Below are 16,964 nucleotides of genomic sequence, written 5' to 3'. Positions count from 1 at the left end.
ACTTTCATCAGAAGTGCGATGTGACTGATGGAATGGGCGTACGGGTCCCCGCCGAGACCGAGTGCAGTCCTGAGACTCGTGCTCGTCGCTGCTCGTCGACCTGCGGACGTCCATCGTCCTGGCACGGCTGCATCGCTCGTTCGCGCAGCCAGCTCACCCATTCCGTGCCCGGACGTCGTCGTGACTTATCGCGCCGGCTGAGGAACGTCGATTGGCATGTGAGCCGGATATTTCCTCCTGTTATCTGATTATAATGTTCTCTCCAGCCCATCAAACACACCCTGACTAACAAAGTCCGCCGAAAGAACAGCTATTTCGTTCCTGGCCAGGTGGGTCTCTATCAATTTGCGGGGAGCATCTCGCTTGTCTCCCGTCCCCCCCGGCGAGCACATTGGCCCTTCTCGCCTGACAAGGCGTCAAGGAGGGCGGCTGAGCTCGCCTGGCGGTCGACAGCATTACGTACGATTGGCCTGTGAATCTCGTTTTCATGGAAGGCCTGATTCTCTAGATAATAATCACTCTTTTCGGGAATATTGCACGCGAGAGAACTCTATTAGGGGAAATACTCGTTAAAACGAGGGCACTGAACACCTTTCGCGCTTCCCTCTTCCCCTCATCCCGCCTACCGTCCCCCGCCTCTGCACAACCTCTCCCCACCATGCCGGACTCGCCTTCGCGTGAGGACCCCGCCGAGGACAAGAAGGACGAGCTCGAGGACAATGGCGGCGAGCCAGAGACTGGTCAGTTAGGTTCCAACTCCGGCTTAGCAGCAAGCGCGCGTTCTCATACTCCCATTACTGTGTGCTCCTAGCTGAAGTCGAAGCATCGGCCGAGTCTGCACAACCCGCCAAGCGTGGACGAGGGCGTCCACGAGGTTCGAAGAACAAGAAGACTATTGCTGCAGAGGCTGCCCGGGCTGCAGGCAGCTCAACAGCAGGCGGGTCGTCTGATCCTCCAGTGAAGCGACCAAGGGGCCGTCCGCGCAAGGTTCGTCATCAGGCTGCTCTGTGGTCGACATCATGCGATCCTGATCCTCTCCACAGAGACCTGCGGAGGACGAGGCACCATCGGAGCCGAAACCGAAGCGTAAACGAGGCAGACCACCCAAGAACAAGCCCGCTGAGGCTCCAGCAGAAGCAGAGGGTGATGAGGGTGAGCCGGAGGCCGCGGCGCCGAGCGAACCGCCCAAGAAGAAGAGGGGACGACCGCCCAAGAATGCCAGCTCCTGAGTAGCTGAGTTACAGCCCGACCACGCCTCGCACGACCTGTCCGCGGACAGAGATATCCCCTCGACGACGACTATCCTACCCATCGAGCGATCGCCTCACGACACGCCACGCTACGACCTATCCCCCGCTCCGTATTCTCCACCCTTGATGCTATTTCTTATTGGCCTGTTATGCTACGGTCACCTTCGCTACTGTTTTCGGTTTTCCTCTTGTCGGCTATGTTGAAGAACGATAAATTCCCGTGTATCCGGATCTCAGAGAATGCATACCCGCCTGCCCACACCGGCTCGGGCAGTTGCAATCAACAACGCTTCCCATGGACTGCTCAGTACACGAGGGGCGCCCCCTCAACGTGAGTTCCAACGCTGGGATCGAGCCCCTCAATGGCCGCGGCTTTTCCCCAAAGCAACGCTCGATGATCCCATCTTGACATAACAGACTGCTATTGGTGCGTCCTTCCCGCGGTGACCTCGTGATTGGATATAATCAGACAATGCGTGATAGCAGTTGGTCCCAGATGCCCATTAGGTATTCGAGCTACTCTCGATTATACAGCCGGCGCCAGACAGATAGGGCGGCAAGACCGGCGAGGCTTACGCCCGTTGCAGCAGTTGCCCATCCTGCGTACTCCAGAATACGTCGCTGGTGGGCCACCTTGCGTCTGGCGGTAGAGTAGCTAATATCGGGACGGAACGTTACCATCGTGTAAAGAGGCAGCCAGCCTGCGGGAGACTTGGAGGGGAATGGCTCGCGAGAAAGAGACGGGATAAGGGCGCTGAATGTCACTGCCCTCGCCGTGAGTGAGTAGAGGATATTGTCCAACGCGTGGCGGATGAGGTAGGCAGGTGTCACGACAGAGTGCCGCATCTCCACGCTAACGGCGTGGAAAAGAAGTCGATTAATCAGCTCCGACAGCGATCTAGACCTTTAGATATTGGGCACGTACTAGTTGTCCATTGCGAGCTCAGAAATAGACACCAGGTCGGCGTGCCTGCTGTCTGAGTAACGGGCTAGTGCTTCCAGGAGACGATTATCTTCTTTCGTCACTTGTGCGGTAGGGTCCACCCCCTCTGCGCGCAATATAATATCCAGCACACGTACGTCTTCTAGCCCGCAATTGAGACCTTGCCCGTAGAAGGGTACCATTGCATGTGCCGCATCGCCGATGATTACGACACGATCCTTGTAATGATACGGCCGGGCCTTCAATTTTTAATTGAGTGTTTTAGACTGATCCAGATAATTGTATTGGAGTATTGGCAGACACACCTTAATCGACATGAGCGAGCTCCGTGGGTTTCGTTTGAAATCCTCCAATAAGGCCTGCTCGCCGATCAGCGGCAAGGCGTCTGGAAAATGAGTCTTGAAAAATTGAATGATGGTCTCGGGCGTGCTAAGACGATCGAATTCTGCGGTGGGAGCGAACAACGTGCAGGTAAACGTTTTGTCCTATAGTGCATGTGTAGACCTTCAGTTATCTCCTGGCTACCAGGAAGTGGAAATAAGAGCCGACGGAGAGTATTCTAACCTTGTTCGGTAGCGCTATGAGCATAAAGGTGTGGCGCGGCCATATGTGAAGGTGGTTCGAGTCAAGGAGGAACGTTGAATCGCCGCTGGGAACCACGGGTGGTCCCGTAGGCATCTTGAGCTCCAAGTAGTCGTGAGGAATATATTCCTGCTGGTAGTCCATCCTGAAACACAACACGCACGGAACACATGTGTCTGTTAGCGAACCAAGAAGCATACCAGGGTCGATAGAGAGGATTCCATGAGACGCGGTAGGGAAACTCACCGTACGACCCTCATCAACTGACGCCGTACGATTGAGTAGGCGCCATCGGCGCCCACGCAGAAGTCGAAATGCACTTCTCTGTTCTCGTTACCTGTGTTGCTGCGGACGGCCATGGTGCCTGTGTCGAAGTCTAACGAAACAACCTTGTGCTCGAAAAACGCAGAGACGGTGGGCACTGCTAATGCCTCAGTCAACAGGTCCTCATTCATGAATGCTCGGCCTATCGAGTTGATGCACTACCACGCCAGCGTCAGTAGAGCGAACCGTACGGCTATAGTATGCTGGCGCTCAGGAAGGACGAGGCGCACCTGCCCATCTCTGTCATATGGCTGGCTTTCCTGGCGGCCACCAACATGATGGATCATCCTGCCATGCATGGGAATGACAGCCTTGAGGAAGCGTTCGGCCGCGCTCGGGTGGATGGCTTCGATGGCGGCAATCCCGCGTGAGGATATCGCTAAATTAATAGAGCGTTGCTGGGCCGCTGCCTTGGAGGAGGGCAGACGCATGTCTGCGATTTTAGGGCGATTGATACACATCGCACGAGAGAGGCACGAGCTTGGCTATACCTGGACGACCTTCGTAGATCTCGACGGCCCAGCCCATTTTGGCGAGGGAAATTGCGGCGAGGCATCCTACCGGCCCTGCACCGACAACGACAGCCTTGCGCGCGGGGGGCTGAGCGGAGGACATCATGAGCTGGCGAAGGAGGGGCTAGTGGTTTCCGCGTCAGAAGTCTTTCGCCGGGAAAATCCGACGCGGTCATCAGCTCACCCGTGTAAGGCTCTGGAGTTGCTCTGTGCTGTCTGACTCTTATGCCGGTACGCCAAGCTGGCGGCGATTTTGTGGATAGTGACTCTGCACGGCGAAGGGAATGAATTACCTCGGATCTCTTGTTGCGCACTGCGGAGTGCGCGAGAAACGCTATCGGAGAGTAGCTTGTCGTTCGAGAAGTCGCAGACGTCGCAGCCGAGGGGAATTCAACGGCCTATGATGTCTGTCTGTGATCGCACATGCGGTTTGGGAGAGGCATGCACAATCAGAGTCCGCTGGGAGCATCTTCCTGACAAATAAGGAAGACGCCATCAGGCTGCGCGGGTGTGACGCGTGTGACTTGTCTCAGACATTGTGACGGTTGTGTGTGCGATCTCGATTCCGATTGGCACGTTGCCCTCCCTCGCCACCGGCCATCTCTTGCCCAATCTCACTACCAGGAATGAGCCCCAAGCGCTCCGCAATGAGTCGTTCATTGTGTACAAGAAGGCCCACCTCAAACCTTGTAAGACCGACCACTCGCCCGGCCTCGCCATGCGTACAGTTGCGCTCTTGCGCGCCGTCAGAGCTGACGGGTTACGTATTGGGATTTGCGTTTGTATTCATTTCTAGTCCTTTGCCAATGCGTTGCTCATTGGCGACCGTCTTCACGCTGGTCATTGTAGAGCCCAAATTCTCCAGTGAACATGAGAGTCGAAGCCAGTGACTCGGCCCTGTCTTCCGCTATCTGCAAGACTCATACCATGTGCACGACGGGTTACGAGATACGGTGTATTCTAAAACGTGGGCTAATACACTTTCCATAGTCCACGACACGCTCACCCACCGACTCATCCTCGACCGCCCACATATGACGGACATTCGCGCTGGCCTGCGATGGACCACACGTCGCGACCCTGAGCTATTCAAGTCAAGTGCGGCCGTTGTACTGCTCGTAAAATCTACTGCATTCGTCCCCTGAACTGTAGGTGGAATATCGGCTCCGCAGTATTCTGACGCCATGCACCCCATGCCTTGGGCAACGCATCCGCTATGTGGGGCTGTCGCACGTTGGGTCAGCACAATTGCTGCGAAGTGATGGTACCGGGTAAGCATTCTGGTGTGAATTATCGCTGGTATTGCCTCTTCTGCATTTTCAGCGGCCGTCTTCTCGTACTTCGTGCCCACAGCTATGATCTGTTGGCAGACGCGTGGCAGAAATTTTATACAGTTCATCCAGCGTCCATTTCGTCCCTGTTCGACGCGCAGAATATCAAGACGCATACTGGCCCCGACGTCAGTATAGATATTTACAATGATATCTTGCATAGGGTTTCACTCGCCCGAATGGCTTCGATGTTCACGCCGAGGCACCCTGTCGCAAGTCACTGCCATACGTCTGGTTCCTATTGCACTTGCAATGTTTCAGCGCTCATCAAAAGGCCGTACGTTGCGACCATGTAGACCTAGCATTACAGGTGAAAGCCCGGGGCGGTTGCCGGCTGATGCGGACAAGTGAGTATCATCCTCGGCGAAACCCCTCTGCTGCTCACTCACGGCATCTGTTTGTCGAATTTCTAGTCCCTCATTCTTGCCAACGGTGGACCAGGCGTCATCAGACATGCCGACTGTACTTCTGCAATTCTCTGCTTCCCTGTCGCTCTTCTTGGAACTAGCGAGGATTTATAAACCACCGCGAGCCTCATGTCGCCTTGAACACCTTATCCCGTGGCGACGACATGTCAGACCGTGTCTGATTCTACCCAGTCCCTGACCCGCGCGAGCTCAGGCAGACGACGTGCATGCCTCCAAAATTGTAGCGCAGCCACGTTCCAGGTCAAATCTATGCCGCCGCGCAATCTCCGCAAGTCAAACACCTCTGCCACCCGGTGGGACAGCGCCAATATATTGGCTGCTTCTGGTCCACCGCTGCGAGTTCGCCGTGTTCACTGCAGCGAGACTACCAAGGTGATGTCTCGATTTGGATATTCACTCAGTACATGCTATGATCCGGATCTCAGGCTTCAGGTCCACCACCTTTTACGGACAGAGTAGATCGACAGCTCTGCGCCTGCGTCCGCCTATCGGAAATTGTCAGCAGGGCAGTGAACCATCCAACCTTCACGCTCAAAATGCAATTCGCCAGAGTGACATCTCGTACGTCTTTCGTAATTGAGACCCGTGTATCAGGACGGCTCATTCGCGTACCAGTCACCTGCCAGCGTACTGCGGGAATGTCTCGCCGCCTGCCAGTGACCGTCAGGTAGCGTTATGCACCTACCCGCCGGCCCGGCTGTACGCTGTTCTATTCGCTAGAGCAGCCTGAGCTCGCGTACGGTTATCCTAGAGTCCGATGATCCTTCCTTCCCACTGAATAGAACGTAAACATGCCAGAGCCCGCTTTGAAACCCCTACTGTGAATATGCGCCGCCCCTCACTCTCCTGAGCCGATCCGGGACTTTCTATGGCCCTGTATGGCGCAATGACGTTGTTGGGTGGCAGTACACTGGCAGGTTTCAACGGGCAGTGGCTCGACTATGCGGGACCATCTAGTATGGCACCTGGGCGGCCCTTAGTATTTTTGTTCTCGACGAGAACAGCGTGCAGTCGACGTTGTTGCCCCATACCCAAGGCCTATATATAAGGAGCAGCGAGTCGTGGTATCGCCAATCTCTCTACGCGAGTCTACAATGCTGAACTCGGTCCCGACGCACGATGTGCTCCCATTGCATCTACGTACGAGAACACGCTGCAGTCGGCGCATCTGTGCGAGCGACGCACCCATGAGCTCAGAGCCATGACGCGTGACACATCACGCTACTTCGCTTCGAGGCTACGCTCAGCACCTTCATTGAACAAAGTTCACCCGTGAGTACACTGCACGCATGGACCTCTTCGACGACGCCGACCACGGTGAGTGCAGAGTTCAGCCCGCCCATGACTTGGGGTGCAGCGAGCACAGTGCTTTGTGAGATCTGGGCATCGGGGACTGTACGGTGATCGAGGCGGGGACTGCCGAACCGGCACTTGTGCGAAAACGTTCGGCGCCGGCGCGTCGACCTCGTCCATCTGCCAGTGCCACCGCCGGCCCTGCTCACCTCTCCAGCCTACGCGTCCTCCTCCGCCCCGCCCACGCGCACATCCTCCCGTTCGCTCACCTCCAGAGTGCCTTCGCTGCGGACGCGTATCACCGGTAGAGCGTCATGACGAAAAAGGTGGCGGGCGTGTCCAGGAGGAGAGGGTCCATTGACGTAGTGGACGCAAAGGTCGCACTAGATCTCGCGACGAGGCAGAACTACTCCGAGAATGTGTTCCTCTTCGTGCCCAACCTCATAGGCGAGTGCATCCCTCGTTTGCGTTGTGCCAGCTGCTGAAGTCGCTGCTCGTGCGCAGGCTACTCGCGGGTTATCTTAGCTGCAGTTGCGCTCTACTACTTGAGCTACCACCCCAAGTACGGTACCATCGCGTACTGCGTATCGTGCCTGCTCGATGCTGCAGATGGCCATGCAGCGCGCGCATTCAACCAGACCTCCAAGTTCGGGGCGGTGTTGGATATGGTCACTGATCGGTCGGTATCACCCCTGTCCTATCCTGTGTGCAGGCTGACCAAGACGCGTGAAGATGCACAACGTCGTCGCTGCTGTGCTATCTGTCTTCGGTGTACCCGGAATACGCAATGGCCTTCCAGTTCCTTATCACGCTCGACTTCAGTAGTCACTACATGCACATGTACAGGTATGTGGTCCACCGCGGAACATCCCGTCCATCATTCACAAGCTGCCTGGGATAGCTCCCTTTTGACAGGCTCACGGAGCCACAAACAAATTACTAGCGATGTCAGCAAGTTCCTCAAGTTCTATTACGACCCGGTAAGTAGCCAAGTGGCTCTACGCGGAGACGGTGTTAAGTGCGTTATCAGAGGACGCTGTTCGTGATGTGCGCCGGGAACGAGCTCTTCTTCGTCGGCCTGTATCTCCTCAAATGGGTTGACACCCCACTATCGGTATCGCTTGGCATGCCCCTGCCGTTCTGGGGTGCGTACACCTGGGCGGAGGCTATGACGCTGGTCTGCTTCCCCATCTGCGCGACCAAGAACGTCGTAAACGTCGTACAACTCTGGAAGGCGTCCAAGATCCTTGTGGGCGTTGACTTGGCGGAACGGGCGAAGGCGAGAGAGGAGGATGTCCAGAAGCCGAAGAAGACATAAACAGGACGCGAAGGACGGTTGCATACTACACGGCCGCCTCAGAGCCTCCTACCACATCATTATCGTACATGAACGCTGTGTACTGTACAGACTGTTTCTCTAATCTTGCGAGGGTTTCCGGGCCTCCAGGCAGCGTCCGAGTCGGTGGGCGGGTCGCGCTCGCTCAGCAGAGGGTCACGCGACCGAGAGATTAGCACGCGTGTCGCGCGCCTCGACGCAGAGTCGGTAATTCGGTTTTCGTGCCCGTGGCATCGCTCGTACCTTGCTGCCCGACCGCTCGACGGTCCTCCTCCTCCGTCTTGGATGCGCTCCCAGGTGCTCGCTCGTCGCACACGGTCCCTGGTCAAGACCCTGCCCGTCCGTCATCGTGCGCTCCTCTCGTCTACTCACGCTCTTCGCTATCCGCGCAAAGACCATGCAGGTGCGCCGCCCGCTACACCCCGACTTACAACACGCTCCTCGTCATCCGTGACGCCTTCCTCCGGTGAATCCGAGCCACCTGTCTCTCCGCCAGGGCTAGCTAGTCCTTCGGGGCCGCCCAGTGACGATGGACCAGGCGAGGAACCCGAGAAGTCACGGCGAAGGAGGACAGTAGTGTCTAGTAGAGACCCTGATCCCTCGCATCCTCTCCCCAATGGCATCGAAATTCTATGGACACCAGAAAACGACCCATCGTCATCCGCTGCTTTCCAGCATGCGTTGCCGCCCCCAGAGATCTTCGAAGAGATCCTGCATAACTTGCACATTACGCTGCATCCACAAACTCAGCACCGCGCGACGTACGCTTCACCCTCAAGTCCCCCTGAGGAGCCATCCTTTGCTCTGTACTGCCCAATAGAGGGCGGTGATGTATATATTGACGAGACGGTGCGTGAGATGGCGCGTCGGACGGGGGCGGAGGTCGTCGTTCTTGACTCCGTCCAGCTCGCTGCTGGTCCCTGCGGAGAGTTCGGGAAAGGTACGTCTCAACCGATACGATCACGTCCATTTGATTCACAGTGTTCGTGTGTTAGCTGCTTCTGTACTGCGGCTACCGAGTAACCCGCTGCACTTCCGCTCGCCTTCCTCCTCGGCTGCTCGGAGCCCCTCGCGCGCACAAAGAGAATGGGAAGAAGAAGAATGGGAGGAAGGCTCGCCCTACATGTCTATGGTGCCCTCGCGGATGACACTGCAAGTGCTGACGCCTTCGATATCGAGACCAGGACAGTCATTTTTCTCCCCCGCCCCGAGGGACAACGGGATGTCAAAGCTCAAGGCTTTCTTCAACGATCTAATCAATATAACTGCTGAATGTAATGCTGCTGAGGGCTCTTCTGCCTCTACTGCTCCCTCTAGAAGACCACGCATTGTCTATATTCGCGACTTCGCGACTCTTGCACCGTCATCTGCTACATGGTATCCTGCTTTGCTTGCTGCTGTCCGACAACGACGCCAGGGTCCGATCTCGCGACCGTCGTCACCAGTCCTCAATCCTACTACCATTGTATTTGGCATAATCCCACCCATAGCAGGAGCGACCTCAAGCAGCGCTGGCTCCGGCCCCTCGAACCTCATGAGCATGCTTATGTCGCAGCGGTCAACATCATCTGCTCCTACATCCGGCGACCGGAAGCCAAAACTTGAGTTTGGCGAAGACACGGCGAGCGAGAAGGCTCGGGAACGGCGGACGACGGGCCGCATGAAGCGGTGGGCGCGGAGCGGGTCTCAGGTCCAGGACATCCCGCAACTTGCCTCGCAAGAGGACATGGAGGAGGCGAGCGGCAAGGGAGGCAAGCCCGATATCGTAGTGCTCGGCGGCCAGGAGGGCCTTTCAGGCCTCCCCTCGATGCTCGGCCCCGCGCTGTCTGCCGCTATGGCCCGCGGGGGCGGCGGACGACCTGGCCCTGGCCCGTCGACCACCGAGACGAGCACGCAGTTCTTCCGGACGTCGTTGGTGCTCCCGAACGTGCGCACGGCGTCCCTCGAGAGGGAAACGCGGATGGCGCGTCGGAGGGAGATCACCGAGCTGACTATGCGCATGGGTGTCGCTGCCGTCGGGGGCGAGCTCGAGCCGCTTCAACGGCGCGTAGAGACATCTGAGTCGTCGGATCCCGTCACAGAGGGGTCGGAGGAGGCCACGAGCAAGGAGAACGTCGAGCAGCGCCTCTGGGATGACTGGGGCAAGCACATTGTCCCCTGGTCTACTGTGCGCCGTATCGCGGACCGGGCCGTTGGGCGGGTCATCGCTGAGCGGACTGAGCAAGGGTCGACAACGCCTTCCCTGGAGCCAACGCCGATTACCTGGTCTGCTATCTACGACGCTTGGGTCCGGCACCAAACCGCGGAGGGTCTATGGAAGACGCTGCTTGCTCCTGCGCCGGGACGGACTCGCGAACACCGCGATGACGAGGATGGCGATGAGAAGGCCACGGACGAAGATGCCGATGTGGACGAGGTCGTGGAACGCATCAAGCGCGATCCCGACCTCGATCCGCATGAAGCTAGGCTATTAGGCAGCATAGTCGACACCTGTGCGTGATTACACATACATTACCATGCAAATACTGATTAATTATGACAGCTTCGTTGACAACGACCTTCAGTCAAGTACACCTGCAAGATCACACTATCGACTCCGTACGGACCATCGTCTCCTTGCCTCTGTTACATCCCGCGGCGTTCCAGCATGGTCTGCTCAAGGAGCACAACATGACTGGATGTCTGCTGTTTGGGCCTCCGGGTACGGGTAAGACCCTGGTTGTGCGAGCCCTTGCCAAGGAGGCTGGCTGTCGCATGTTGGCGATCAAGCCGTCGGACGTCATGGACATGGTACGTTCTCGTCGTAGTGTTAAGTCTGTCTCCAGTCTAACGATCTGCTACAGTACGTCGGCGAAGGCGAGAAGCTCGTGCGCGCTGTGTTCTCGCTCGCGCGCAAGCTCTCGCCTTGCGTCGTCTTTATCGACGAGCTGGATGCCCTGTTCGGTGCCCGGATATCGCGCGACACTGGTGGTGGCATCGCGCATCGTGGTGTCATCACCGAGTTCATGCAGGAGATGGACGGCCTGAAGTCGTCCAAGGACAACGTCATCGTCATCGGCGCGACTAACCGGCCGTTTGACTTGGATGACGCTGTTCTCCGGCGGCTACCCCGGCGCCTGCTCGTTGACCTACCCGGAGAGAAGGAGCGGGAGGGTGAGTCAGAAGCGCCAGTGTATCGCACTTGTTCAATCTAGCTGATAATGTTTGCCGCAGAAATTCTTAAAATTCTACTCCGCGACGAGACATTGGCCGAGGATGTCGATCTAGAGGTGTTGGCAAGGAGGACAGAGAGCTTCTCTGGTTCCGATCTAAAGCGTGAGTACATGTGAGTACATCGTTGTACGAGTGGTACTCAACATCATATTTAGATCTCTGCGTTGCCGCCGTGCTGGATGCTGTGAAGGAGCGAGTTGAGGTACCGTGGCGTTCGTCGCATGGCACTGATACCACTACCACCGCTCCGACGTCGTCACCGAACGACGTTTCCAAGGTTGCGCCGATGGCTGCTGTATCGGAGAGCACTCCGTCACCCGCAGCAGTGGAAGAGCCGCAGGGTCAGATCACGTCGCAGACGCAAGTGCTTCCGTCCGAAGGTGGAGAGGTCACAATCAAGACTATGCCCTCAAGCGAAACAGCCTCAAAGGTCATCGACAATGCCTCCCTGGTCGTCGACGAACTCAATGGCGGAGACGAGGACGCCAGCAGCGCCGACAAGGCGGCGGAAGAGCCGTCGCCCGAGACTGCAGCGCTGTACACGCGGACTATCCACCTGCGCAACTTCGAGAAGGCCCTCAAGGAGATTACACCGTCTGCATCCGAGTCGCTCGGCAGTCTCGCAGAGCTACGGAAGTGGAACGAGGAGTTCGGTGAGGGGCGCAAGCAACGCAAGCAGATCGTGTGGGGCAAGGGCAAGTTCGGATTTACGATCGAGCCCGTTGACGATTCCGGTGCGGGACGCGTCATGACCAACGCTACGGAGGTCAAACCCACTGACTCGGCTGCCCACGCTGCACTTCACGCATCTGAGGCGACACGATCTGACTGAACAGTAAACCCGATTAGCACCTCACAATATACGTAGGACTTTAATGCAGCACACAGCACGACGGTACATATAGATCTGTATGGTAAAACGGTATTGTAGCAGCAATCTGCCGGTCCACCGGTTACCGACGACTCTTGCGCTTCTGAGCCTTCGGAGGCTCTGGTTCCGGCTCATCTTCGTCAATGTCCATGCTATCCTCTCGAACGGCTCTCTTCTTCTTGGCCTGCGAGCGCGAAGGCTGAGACGGCTGAGACGGTTGGGAGGGCTGCGACGCCCCTGCCTCTGCCTCTTCGTCCTCCTCGTCGCTCTCGGGTCGGTCCTGAAGTGGCCGGCGCCGACGGACATCCTGACCTTCTTTGTACGCGGCTTCCCCGATCCGCTCCAGCTTCTTCGAGTTGGCTTCGGTCGACCAGTTTGCTTGGCAAGTCGGGCAGTTTTGGGAGCGTTTCCTGTACTTCTCGAAGCAATGCGCGTGGAGGTGTGTGTGGCAGTTGTTAGTATAACACGAGACGCCGCGCGTGACGACCTGAATGCGATGGAACAGTTGAGCTAATTTCTGCAACGCTTAGATACAGGGACGCACCTCCATGCAGATGGTACATTCAATAATGTTGTTGGGGTACGTGCTCCGAAGATACGGCAAGAGCTCTATCATTGTTCGCATCGCAAGAGAATAGCGGCCTCGTCTGGAGAAGCATGCCTTTTCGAATCGGTGTGCAGGTCCGGGATAGACAGTTATACGAACCTGCTTTTGACGAGCCATCCTTTGGCCACGAAACTAGAAAGAACGACCTCGGCTTGCGACTTGGTTATGTTCAGATTGTTCGTTTCGCGCAGGGCTGCCATAGATGTTATACAGAAAGCTTCATTAGGAGCAGTCATTATTTGATGGAGCTGTGAGGAGGTAAGTTTAATGAGAGTGTTAGAGCACACTAGAGCACATTGGTGGCCGGACGCACTACTGCTTTGAAGTATGCAATCTCGAGAGCGGAGTATTCCGTTGCCAGTTGAGCGACTTCATCACCCTTACGATTCACCTAGGGGGCATTGATGAGGCTTTCAGTGTATCGCGCCTCTCACGAGAAACTTACGAGAGCACACATCTCCTTGCCCGTAATCTCGTCCGACATCTGGGCGAAATCCATGTTCAAGGGATTCAAAGCTTCGTTAATCTGGGTCACGAAGTTATCCCAGGAGTTCCGGTCCCCATTAAATTCTATATCAAGCGCGTCATTCGCAGCTGCACGCCCACCACCGCATCAGTCTCTTGTCAGACGCTACAGACTGTGGTCGCGCTACCTTTGACGGCATCAATGCACTTTTCCCAGAGCTTGAGCGCGACTTCTCTTGTCATGACTCTCCGCGAGAGCACTGCTTGCAGAAAGAGACACTGCACATCGTTGGACGAGACCATGGCGGCGAAATGGGTGAAGGCAACAGGCAAGAGACGCGTGAAAGACGCGACGCGACGCGTGCATGCTTTATTGGGTCAAAACGCGGGTCACGCGCATCGCGCCTCTCATGCAGGGCCGCTCGCCGCTTTCATTTGCAGGACGTAGTGCTGCACCTAGGCTGCACAATGCAGTCGGATATATTCAGAGTAGAGGCAAGCTGTGATTACATGGTCACGTTGAATATACGGATATCATGTTTCTCGTCGCAGCTTCCCAGACAGCCCTTCATTGTGTAGTACATCACAGATCATGACCAGACGTGTCCTTCGTAATTTCATCCCTTCAAACTTTCGGAATGCGCAGCGTCTTGCTGACCATGGCCGCCGCCATCGTCCCGAACATCGCACTGACGATGTGCACCTCCCCCTTCCCCCCCTTGGCTCCCCATAGCGTGATGCTGCCGAGGGGGACGCCCTCCTTGCCATGAATCCACCCCATCTTCGTCCAGTATGTGAGAACGGCGACGAGAAGCAAAGACATTGGGATGGGCAAGCCCTCGAAGTACTTGGACTTCCCCTTCGCGTCCTTGGGCACCGACGCGACCGTAGCGTTGAATCGTGCTAAGCGTGCTAGGCCGCAGCAGATGAACCCCGTGAGCACTACGGTGTCCAGGTATGTCCGCAGGCCGACTACGAACGCAAGTAGTGCTGGCGCGACACCAAAAGATATCTTGATGGGGAAGCACGCAAATCAGTAGATGGTGCACAGCTTGTAGAAACGGAACTTACCAGATCCGCCAGACTGTCTAACTCCTGTCCAAGCATGCTGCTCTCATTCCTCCACCGCGCAACCTTCCCATCCAGGAAGTCGAATGTTAGGCCGAGATACGGAAACATGAGGGCCGACCAAAGGTAGTCCTCGTCATTCGTAGCAAGATAGTTGGCGGACATGAATATGGACAGAGAGGCACAGACGCCATTCGATATTGTGATGAGATCCGCCAGCCGGAAGTTTCTACATACCATACACATAGCGTCAGCGTGACCCACTAGCTCCCACATGAGGGTCCGACGAACCTAACGAGTGAGAAGTGCCCGTCTGTGTCGAGGTATTGCTGCAAGGCGGCCGCCTTGGTAGTCTCCATCGCGTGACCGTTCGGCCCTTGAGAACTGTCTCCTTTCCCTGCTCTAAGGCTCATGCTGCTCTCCCGAGTACGTGATATGCAGTCGTCGACGTTGAAAGGTGAGATGTATAGAGTGAAGAAAAGCTTCGAGCTAGGCTTGCAGCAAGGGGCGCACAGGCAAGAGTCGCATGCACAGCTCGCATGGCGCACGCGCGTCACGGTGCCCACTGTGACTCGCCAGCCAATGACATCGCATGCCCCCTGGCCGGTGCCAATGCCATTGCCAGCCGTTCCATCGCCTGAGCCCAGAGCGCATCAGATCCAGAGGACGCGGTAAGGCCGCAATGAATGACACAGTCGAGCGTGCATAGGAAACATAGACAACAGGCAGAATCCAGATCATACAGACGAATGCACGGCACATGTCCGAGACTCCCGCGAACACTTGCGGTTCGCGATACAATCAACCCATCATAACAACATCTCCGTCATCCTCCTTCTTCCCGTTGTCGCCGTCTCGTTCGCGCTCGAGCTCACGACTTCTCGCCGCGTACTGGTTGGGATGCGTCACGCTCTCTCCTGAACCGACACCCTCACCCTTGGCCACACCCTGCCGTGCATGTGTGATCTCGAACACTCGTGTGCACGCGACATGGTAGTGTCCCGCCTTGACTGTGTGCATAATCTCCGGCAAATCTGCCGACGTCAGGCCCTGGCTGGAGTACATCGAGAGCAGCGCCGTCTGCAGATTGTCGGGCGAGAAGTGCCGGTAGGGACATCCGTGCGAATCGCCTGTCCCCGGCTGGTCCGACGTAAGAATCTGCTGACAGCTGTGTGAGGTACAGTGAGCCATGATTGAGTTCAGGGCATGTGTATTCGAGCTCACCTCTTTGCAGGGTAGTTGGCACGCTTTCCTTCCAAGCCGAAAGAGTGTCGGATGTTGTACCTATACTCCTTGTTGAACTTGTCGTCCTGAATATTGCTGAATGATCTTCGCCAGAATGAGATTGCCTCGTCTATGGAGAGACCGAGGACCTTGTCAGATAGTTTCGACGTCAGTGATGAGGCTGCAAGGGATCGGTTCGAGGATCACTCACCTTCAAGAACAGACCATATTGCAATCGACCGAAATGCTTCAGGTGCTTGTCTCTCCGGAGACATTCGTGGAGGTTGCGCATGCATGCGGGGAAGTGTTTCCTCGCCATGTCGTCGATCATATCTGCAGTGATCTCGTTCCCGCTACCCGCTGTCGCCGTGCTCCACTCAGACGAGACACCGGCAAGGAAGCCTTGCGAGAGGTTGTTGAGAATGGGGACAATGCGTGTATCTTCGTCCAGAAACGGCAATGCTTTCGCTGTCATCTGCAGAAGCTCAGGAAAGGGAAATGAGGGTCGTGGTAGCCCTCACCTCGAGTGATTTCATGAGACTGTTTTGAAACTCCTGGAAGACAATGCTTGACTGTTCGCGCGATGGTACGTACGCCATCCCACCCTTCAGGAACACCCGCCTTTTCTCTATAAGGTCTGGTACACGAGTCCATCTCACCTACAGTTTCTCTGTTAGAAGGCGGCTATAACCAGAAATGTGACGAAGCCCACCTTGCAGTATCTCTCTTTTGGATTGGGTTCACGATTTGCTGAAGCGGCTGCTGTTTGGAGCTCTTTGAAATGTTCCTCAACCTCATCCGCCGTGACCTGAGCCAGCATCAGAGAGCGAGATCGCACGGAATGCATTGCATAAATGTACCTCTTCCCAGCCAAAGTCGCGAGACTTCAAGAACTCTAGATTCTCTTCGCCGTCATCGGAGTCAAAGCGCACGCGAAACAGCGCCGTTTCCGCTTTTACGAATCGTCTCCGTAGGTCTTCCCTGCATTCAAATTAGACCCTAGTTCCTCTATAGGCCATATGAAGACTCACGAACGACAGAATGCCAGGCGGAGGACGAAGTGTCCTACGTGATCTTTCCTCCGCTGGGATTCCAGGTCCAATGTCCAAGCGGAGTTACTGTTCAGCTGGAGGAACTTATCGGATTGTGTGATGGTGATGTTCTTGAGCTCATCCCATGATCGGTTTCGGACGAAAGACGACTCAATCTCAGCGAGGATCCGCAGACGGTCAAGCGCACACGTTTCGAAGTCTTCAATCGTGATGTCTCCAAGGGGAGGCTTGTCGTAACTAGATCACTACCTGAGTATCTGCGGAGACGCGGGTATAATGACTTACAAGTTGAGTCGATGAGGATACCTTCTCGTGCCATGATTCTCGACTTCATTGATCTTGCTGAGCGTCTGCTGAGCAAGAAGCTTCTGTCTATCCTCTTTGTTTTGCATCCTGAGCGTATGTGTGTGTTCGAAGATAATGGATAGGTATTGGATAGGTATGAGGATGGTACAGCGGTGAGCA

The 16,964-nt window shown here is 56.1% G+C and overlaps 7 protein-coding genes across 7 annotated transcripts; 3 read left to right on the top strand and 4 right to left on the bottom strand.

Moving 5' to 3' along the window:
- Positions 1–20: 20 nt before the first annotated feature.
- C8Q71DRAFT_733763 (uncharacterized protein) lies at positions 21–1,550 on the top strand. The gene is made up of 5 exons (XM_047922354.1): positions 21–218; positions 267–329; positions 509–740; positions 812–987; positions 1,044–1,550. Exons 1-5 carry the CDS (start codon positions 33–35, stop codon positions 1,227–1,229), a joined length of 843 nt encoding a protein of 280 aa, XP_047783696.1. The 5' UTR covers positions 21–32; the 3' UTR covers positions 1,230–1,550.
- Positions 1,480–4,066, bottom strand: C8Q71DRAFT_733756 (FAD/NAD-P-binding domain-containing protein). Its single transcript, XM_047922353.1, has 8 exons — positions 3,796–4,066; positions 3,591–3,735; positions 3,330–3,532; positions 3,022–3,257; positions 2,758–2,920; positions 2,499–2,678; positions 2,176–2,432; positions 1,480–2,103 (listed from the first exon to the last, which is right to left on the bottom strand). Exons 2-8 carry the CDS (start codon positions 3,715–3,717, stop codon positions 1,767–1,769), a joined length of 1,503 nt encoding a protein of 500 aa, XP_047783695.1. The 5' UTR covers positions 3,718–3,735; positions 3,796–4,066; the 3' UTR covers positions 1,480–1,766.
- A 2,911-nt stretch (positions 4,067–6,977) lies between these two features.
- C8Q71DRAFT_853183 (phosphatidylinositol synthase) lies at positions 6,978–7,981 on the top strand (the record flags this gene model as incomplete). Its single annotated transcript, XM_047926913.1, has 5 exons — positions 6,978–7,125; positions 7,168–7,342; positions 7,396–7,509; positions 7,565–7,643; positions 7,694–7,981. The coding sequence occupies 5 exons, from the start codon at positions 6,978–6,980 to the stop codon at positions 7,979–7,981; spliced, it is 804 nt and encodes a 267-aa protein (XP_047783694.1).
- Positions 7,982–8,216: 235 nt separating this feature from the next.
- C8Q71DRAFT_213496 (AAA-domain-containing protein) lies at positions 8,217–12,055 on the top strand. Its single transcript, XM_047917056.1, has 6 exons — positions 8,217–8,939; positions 8,995–10,491; positions 10,542–10,789; positions 10,843–11,152; positions 11,213–11,314; positions 11,368–12,055. Exons 1-6 carry the CDS (start codon positions 8,285–8,287, stop codon positions 12,042–12,044), a joined length of 3,489 nt encoding a protein of 1,162 aa, XP_047783693.1. The 5' UTR covers positions 8,217–8,284; the 3' UTR covers positions 12,045–12,055.
- A 110-nt stretch (positions 12,056–12,165) lies between these two features.
- C8Q71DRAFT_853181 (Nse1 non-SMC component of SMC5-6 complex-domain-containing protein) lies at positions 12,166–13,458 on the bottom strand (the record flags this gene model as incomplete). The annotated part of the gene is made up of 6 exons (XM_047926912.1): positions 12,166–12,570; positions 12,628–12,730; positions 12,790–12,938; positions 13,004–13,081; positions 13,136–13,284; positions 13,344–13,458. 6 exons carry the CDS (start codon positions 13,456–13,458, stop codon positions 12,166–12,168), a joined length of 999 nt encoding a protein of 332 aa, XP_047783692.1.
- A 142-nt stretch (positions 13,459–13,600) lies between these two features.
- C8Q71DRAFT_733749 (CDP-diacylglycerol--serine O-phosphatidyltransferase) lies at positions 13,601–14,917 on the bottom strand. Its single transcript, XM_047922352.1, has 3 exons — positions 14,515–14,917; positions 14,227–14,452; positions 13,601–14,167 (listed from the first exon to the last, which is right to left on the bottom strand). The coding sequence occupies exons 1-3, from the start codon at positions 14,634–14,636 to the stop codon at positions 13,781–13,783; spliced, it is 735 nt and encodes a 244-aa protein (XP_047783691.1). The 5' UTR covers positions 14,637–14,917; the 3' UTR covers positions 13,601–13,780.
- A 107-nt stretch (positions 14,918–15,024) lies between these two features.
- On the bottom strand, positions 15,025–16,891 carry C8Q71DRAFT_699256 (DNA primase large subunit; the record flags this gene model as incomplete). The annotated part of the gene is made up of 8 exons (XM_047920058.1): positions 15,025–15,391; positions 15,448–15,596; positions 15,659–15,922; positions 15,969–16,106; positions 16,160–16,255; positions 16,308–16,428; positions 16,479–16,736; positions 16,785–16,891. 8 exons carry the CDS (start codon positions 16,889–16,891, stop codon positions 15,025–15,027), a joined length of 1,500 nt encoding a protein of 499 aa, XP_047783690.1.
- Positions 16,892–16,964: the final 73 nt, after the last annotated feature.

This window comes from Rhodofomes roseus (assembly GCF_022264815.1).
Source record: "Rhodofomes roseus strain CIRM-BRFM 1785 chromosome Unknown C8Q71scaffold_2, whole genome shotgun sequence".
Classification (NCBI taxonomy): domain Eukaryota; kingdom Fungi; phylum Basidiomycota; class Agaricomycetes; order Polyporales; family Fomitopsidaceae; genus Rhodofomes; species Rhodofomes roseus.
Note: the sequence above shows the minus strand (reverse complement) of the source record. Positions and strands in the feature narration are given on the sequence as shown.

Bases quoted from the DNA above. Each gene is read 5' to 3' on its own strand.
- C8Q71DRAFT_213496 (XM_047917056.1), top strand. From the start codon at position 8,285: ATGCGCTCCCAGGTGCTCGCTCGTCGCACACGGTCCCTGGTCAAGACC. The intron at 10,492-10,541 runs GTGCGTGATTAC...TAATTATGACAG, and splicing joins AGGCAGCATAGTCGACACCT to CTTCGTTGACAACGACCTTC. The intron at 10,790-10,842 runs GTACGTTCTCGT...GATCTGCTACAG, and splicing joins CGTCGGACGTCATGGACATG to TACGTCGGCGAAGGCGAGAA.
- C8Q71DRAFT_733763 (XM_047922354.1), top strand. From the start codon at position 33: ATGGGCGTACGGGTCCCCGCCGAGACCGAGTGCAGTCCTGAGACTCGT. The intron at 219-266 runs GTGAGCCGGATA...TGTTCTCTCCAG, and splicing joins TGAGGAACGTCGATTGGCAT to CCCATCAAACACACCCTGAC. The intron at 330-508 runs GTGGGTCTCTAT...CTGATTCTCTAG, and splicing joins GCTATTTCGTTCCTGGCCAG to ATAATAATCACTCTTTTCGG.
- C8Q71DRAFT_733756 (XM_047922353.1), bottom strand. From the start codon at position 3,717: ATGATGTCCTCCGCTCAGCCCCCCGCGCGCAAGGCTGTCGTTGTCGGT. The intron at 2,921-3,021 runs GTGAGTTTCCCT...GTTGTGTTTCAG, and splicing joins CAGTTGATGAGGGTCGTACG to GATGGACTACCAGCAGGAAT. The intron at 2,433-2,498 runs GTGTGTCTGCCA...TAAAAATTGAAG, and splicing joins GCTCGCTCATGTCGATTAAG to GCCCGGCCGTATCATTACAA.
- C8Q71DRAFT_733749 (XM_047922352.1), bottom strand. From the start codon at position 14,636: ATGAGCCTTAGAGCAGGGAAAGGAGACAGTTCTCAAGGGCCGAACGGT. The intron at 14,453-14,514 runs GTTCGTCGGACC...TATGGTATGTAG, and splicing joins GGGCACTTCTCACTCGTTAG to AAACTTCCGGCTGGCGGATC. The intron at 14,168-14,226 runs GTAAGTTCCGTT...TTCCCCATCAAG, and splicing joins TAGACAGTCTGGCGGATCTG to ATATCTTTTGGTGTCGCGCC.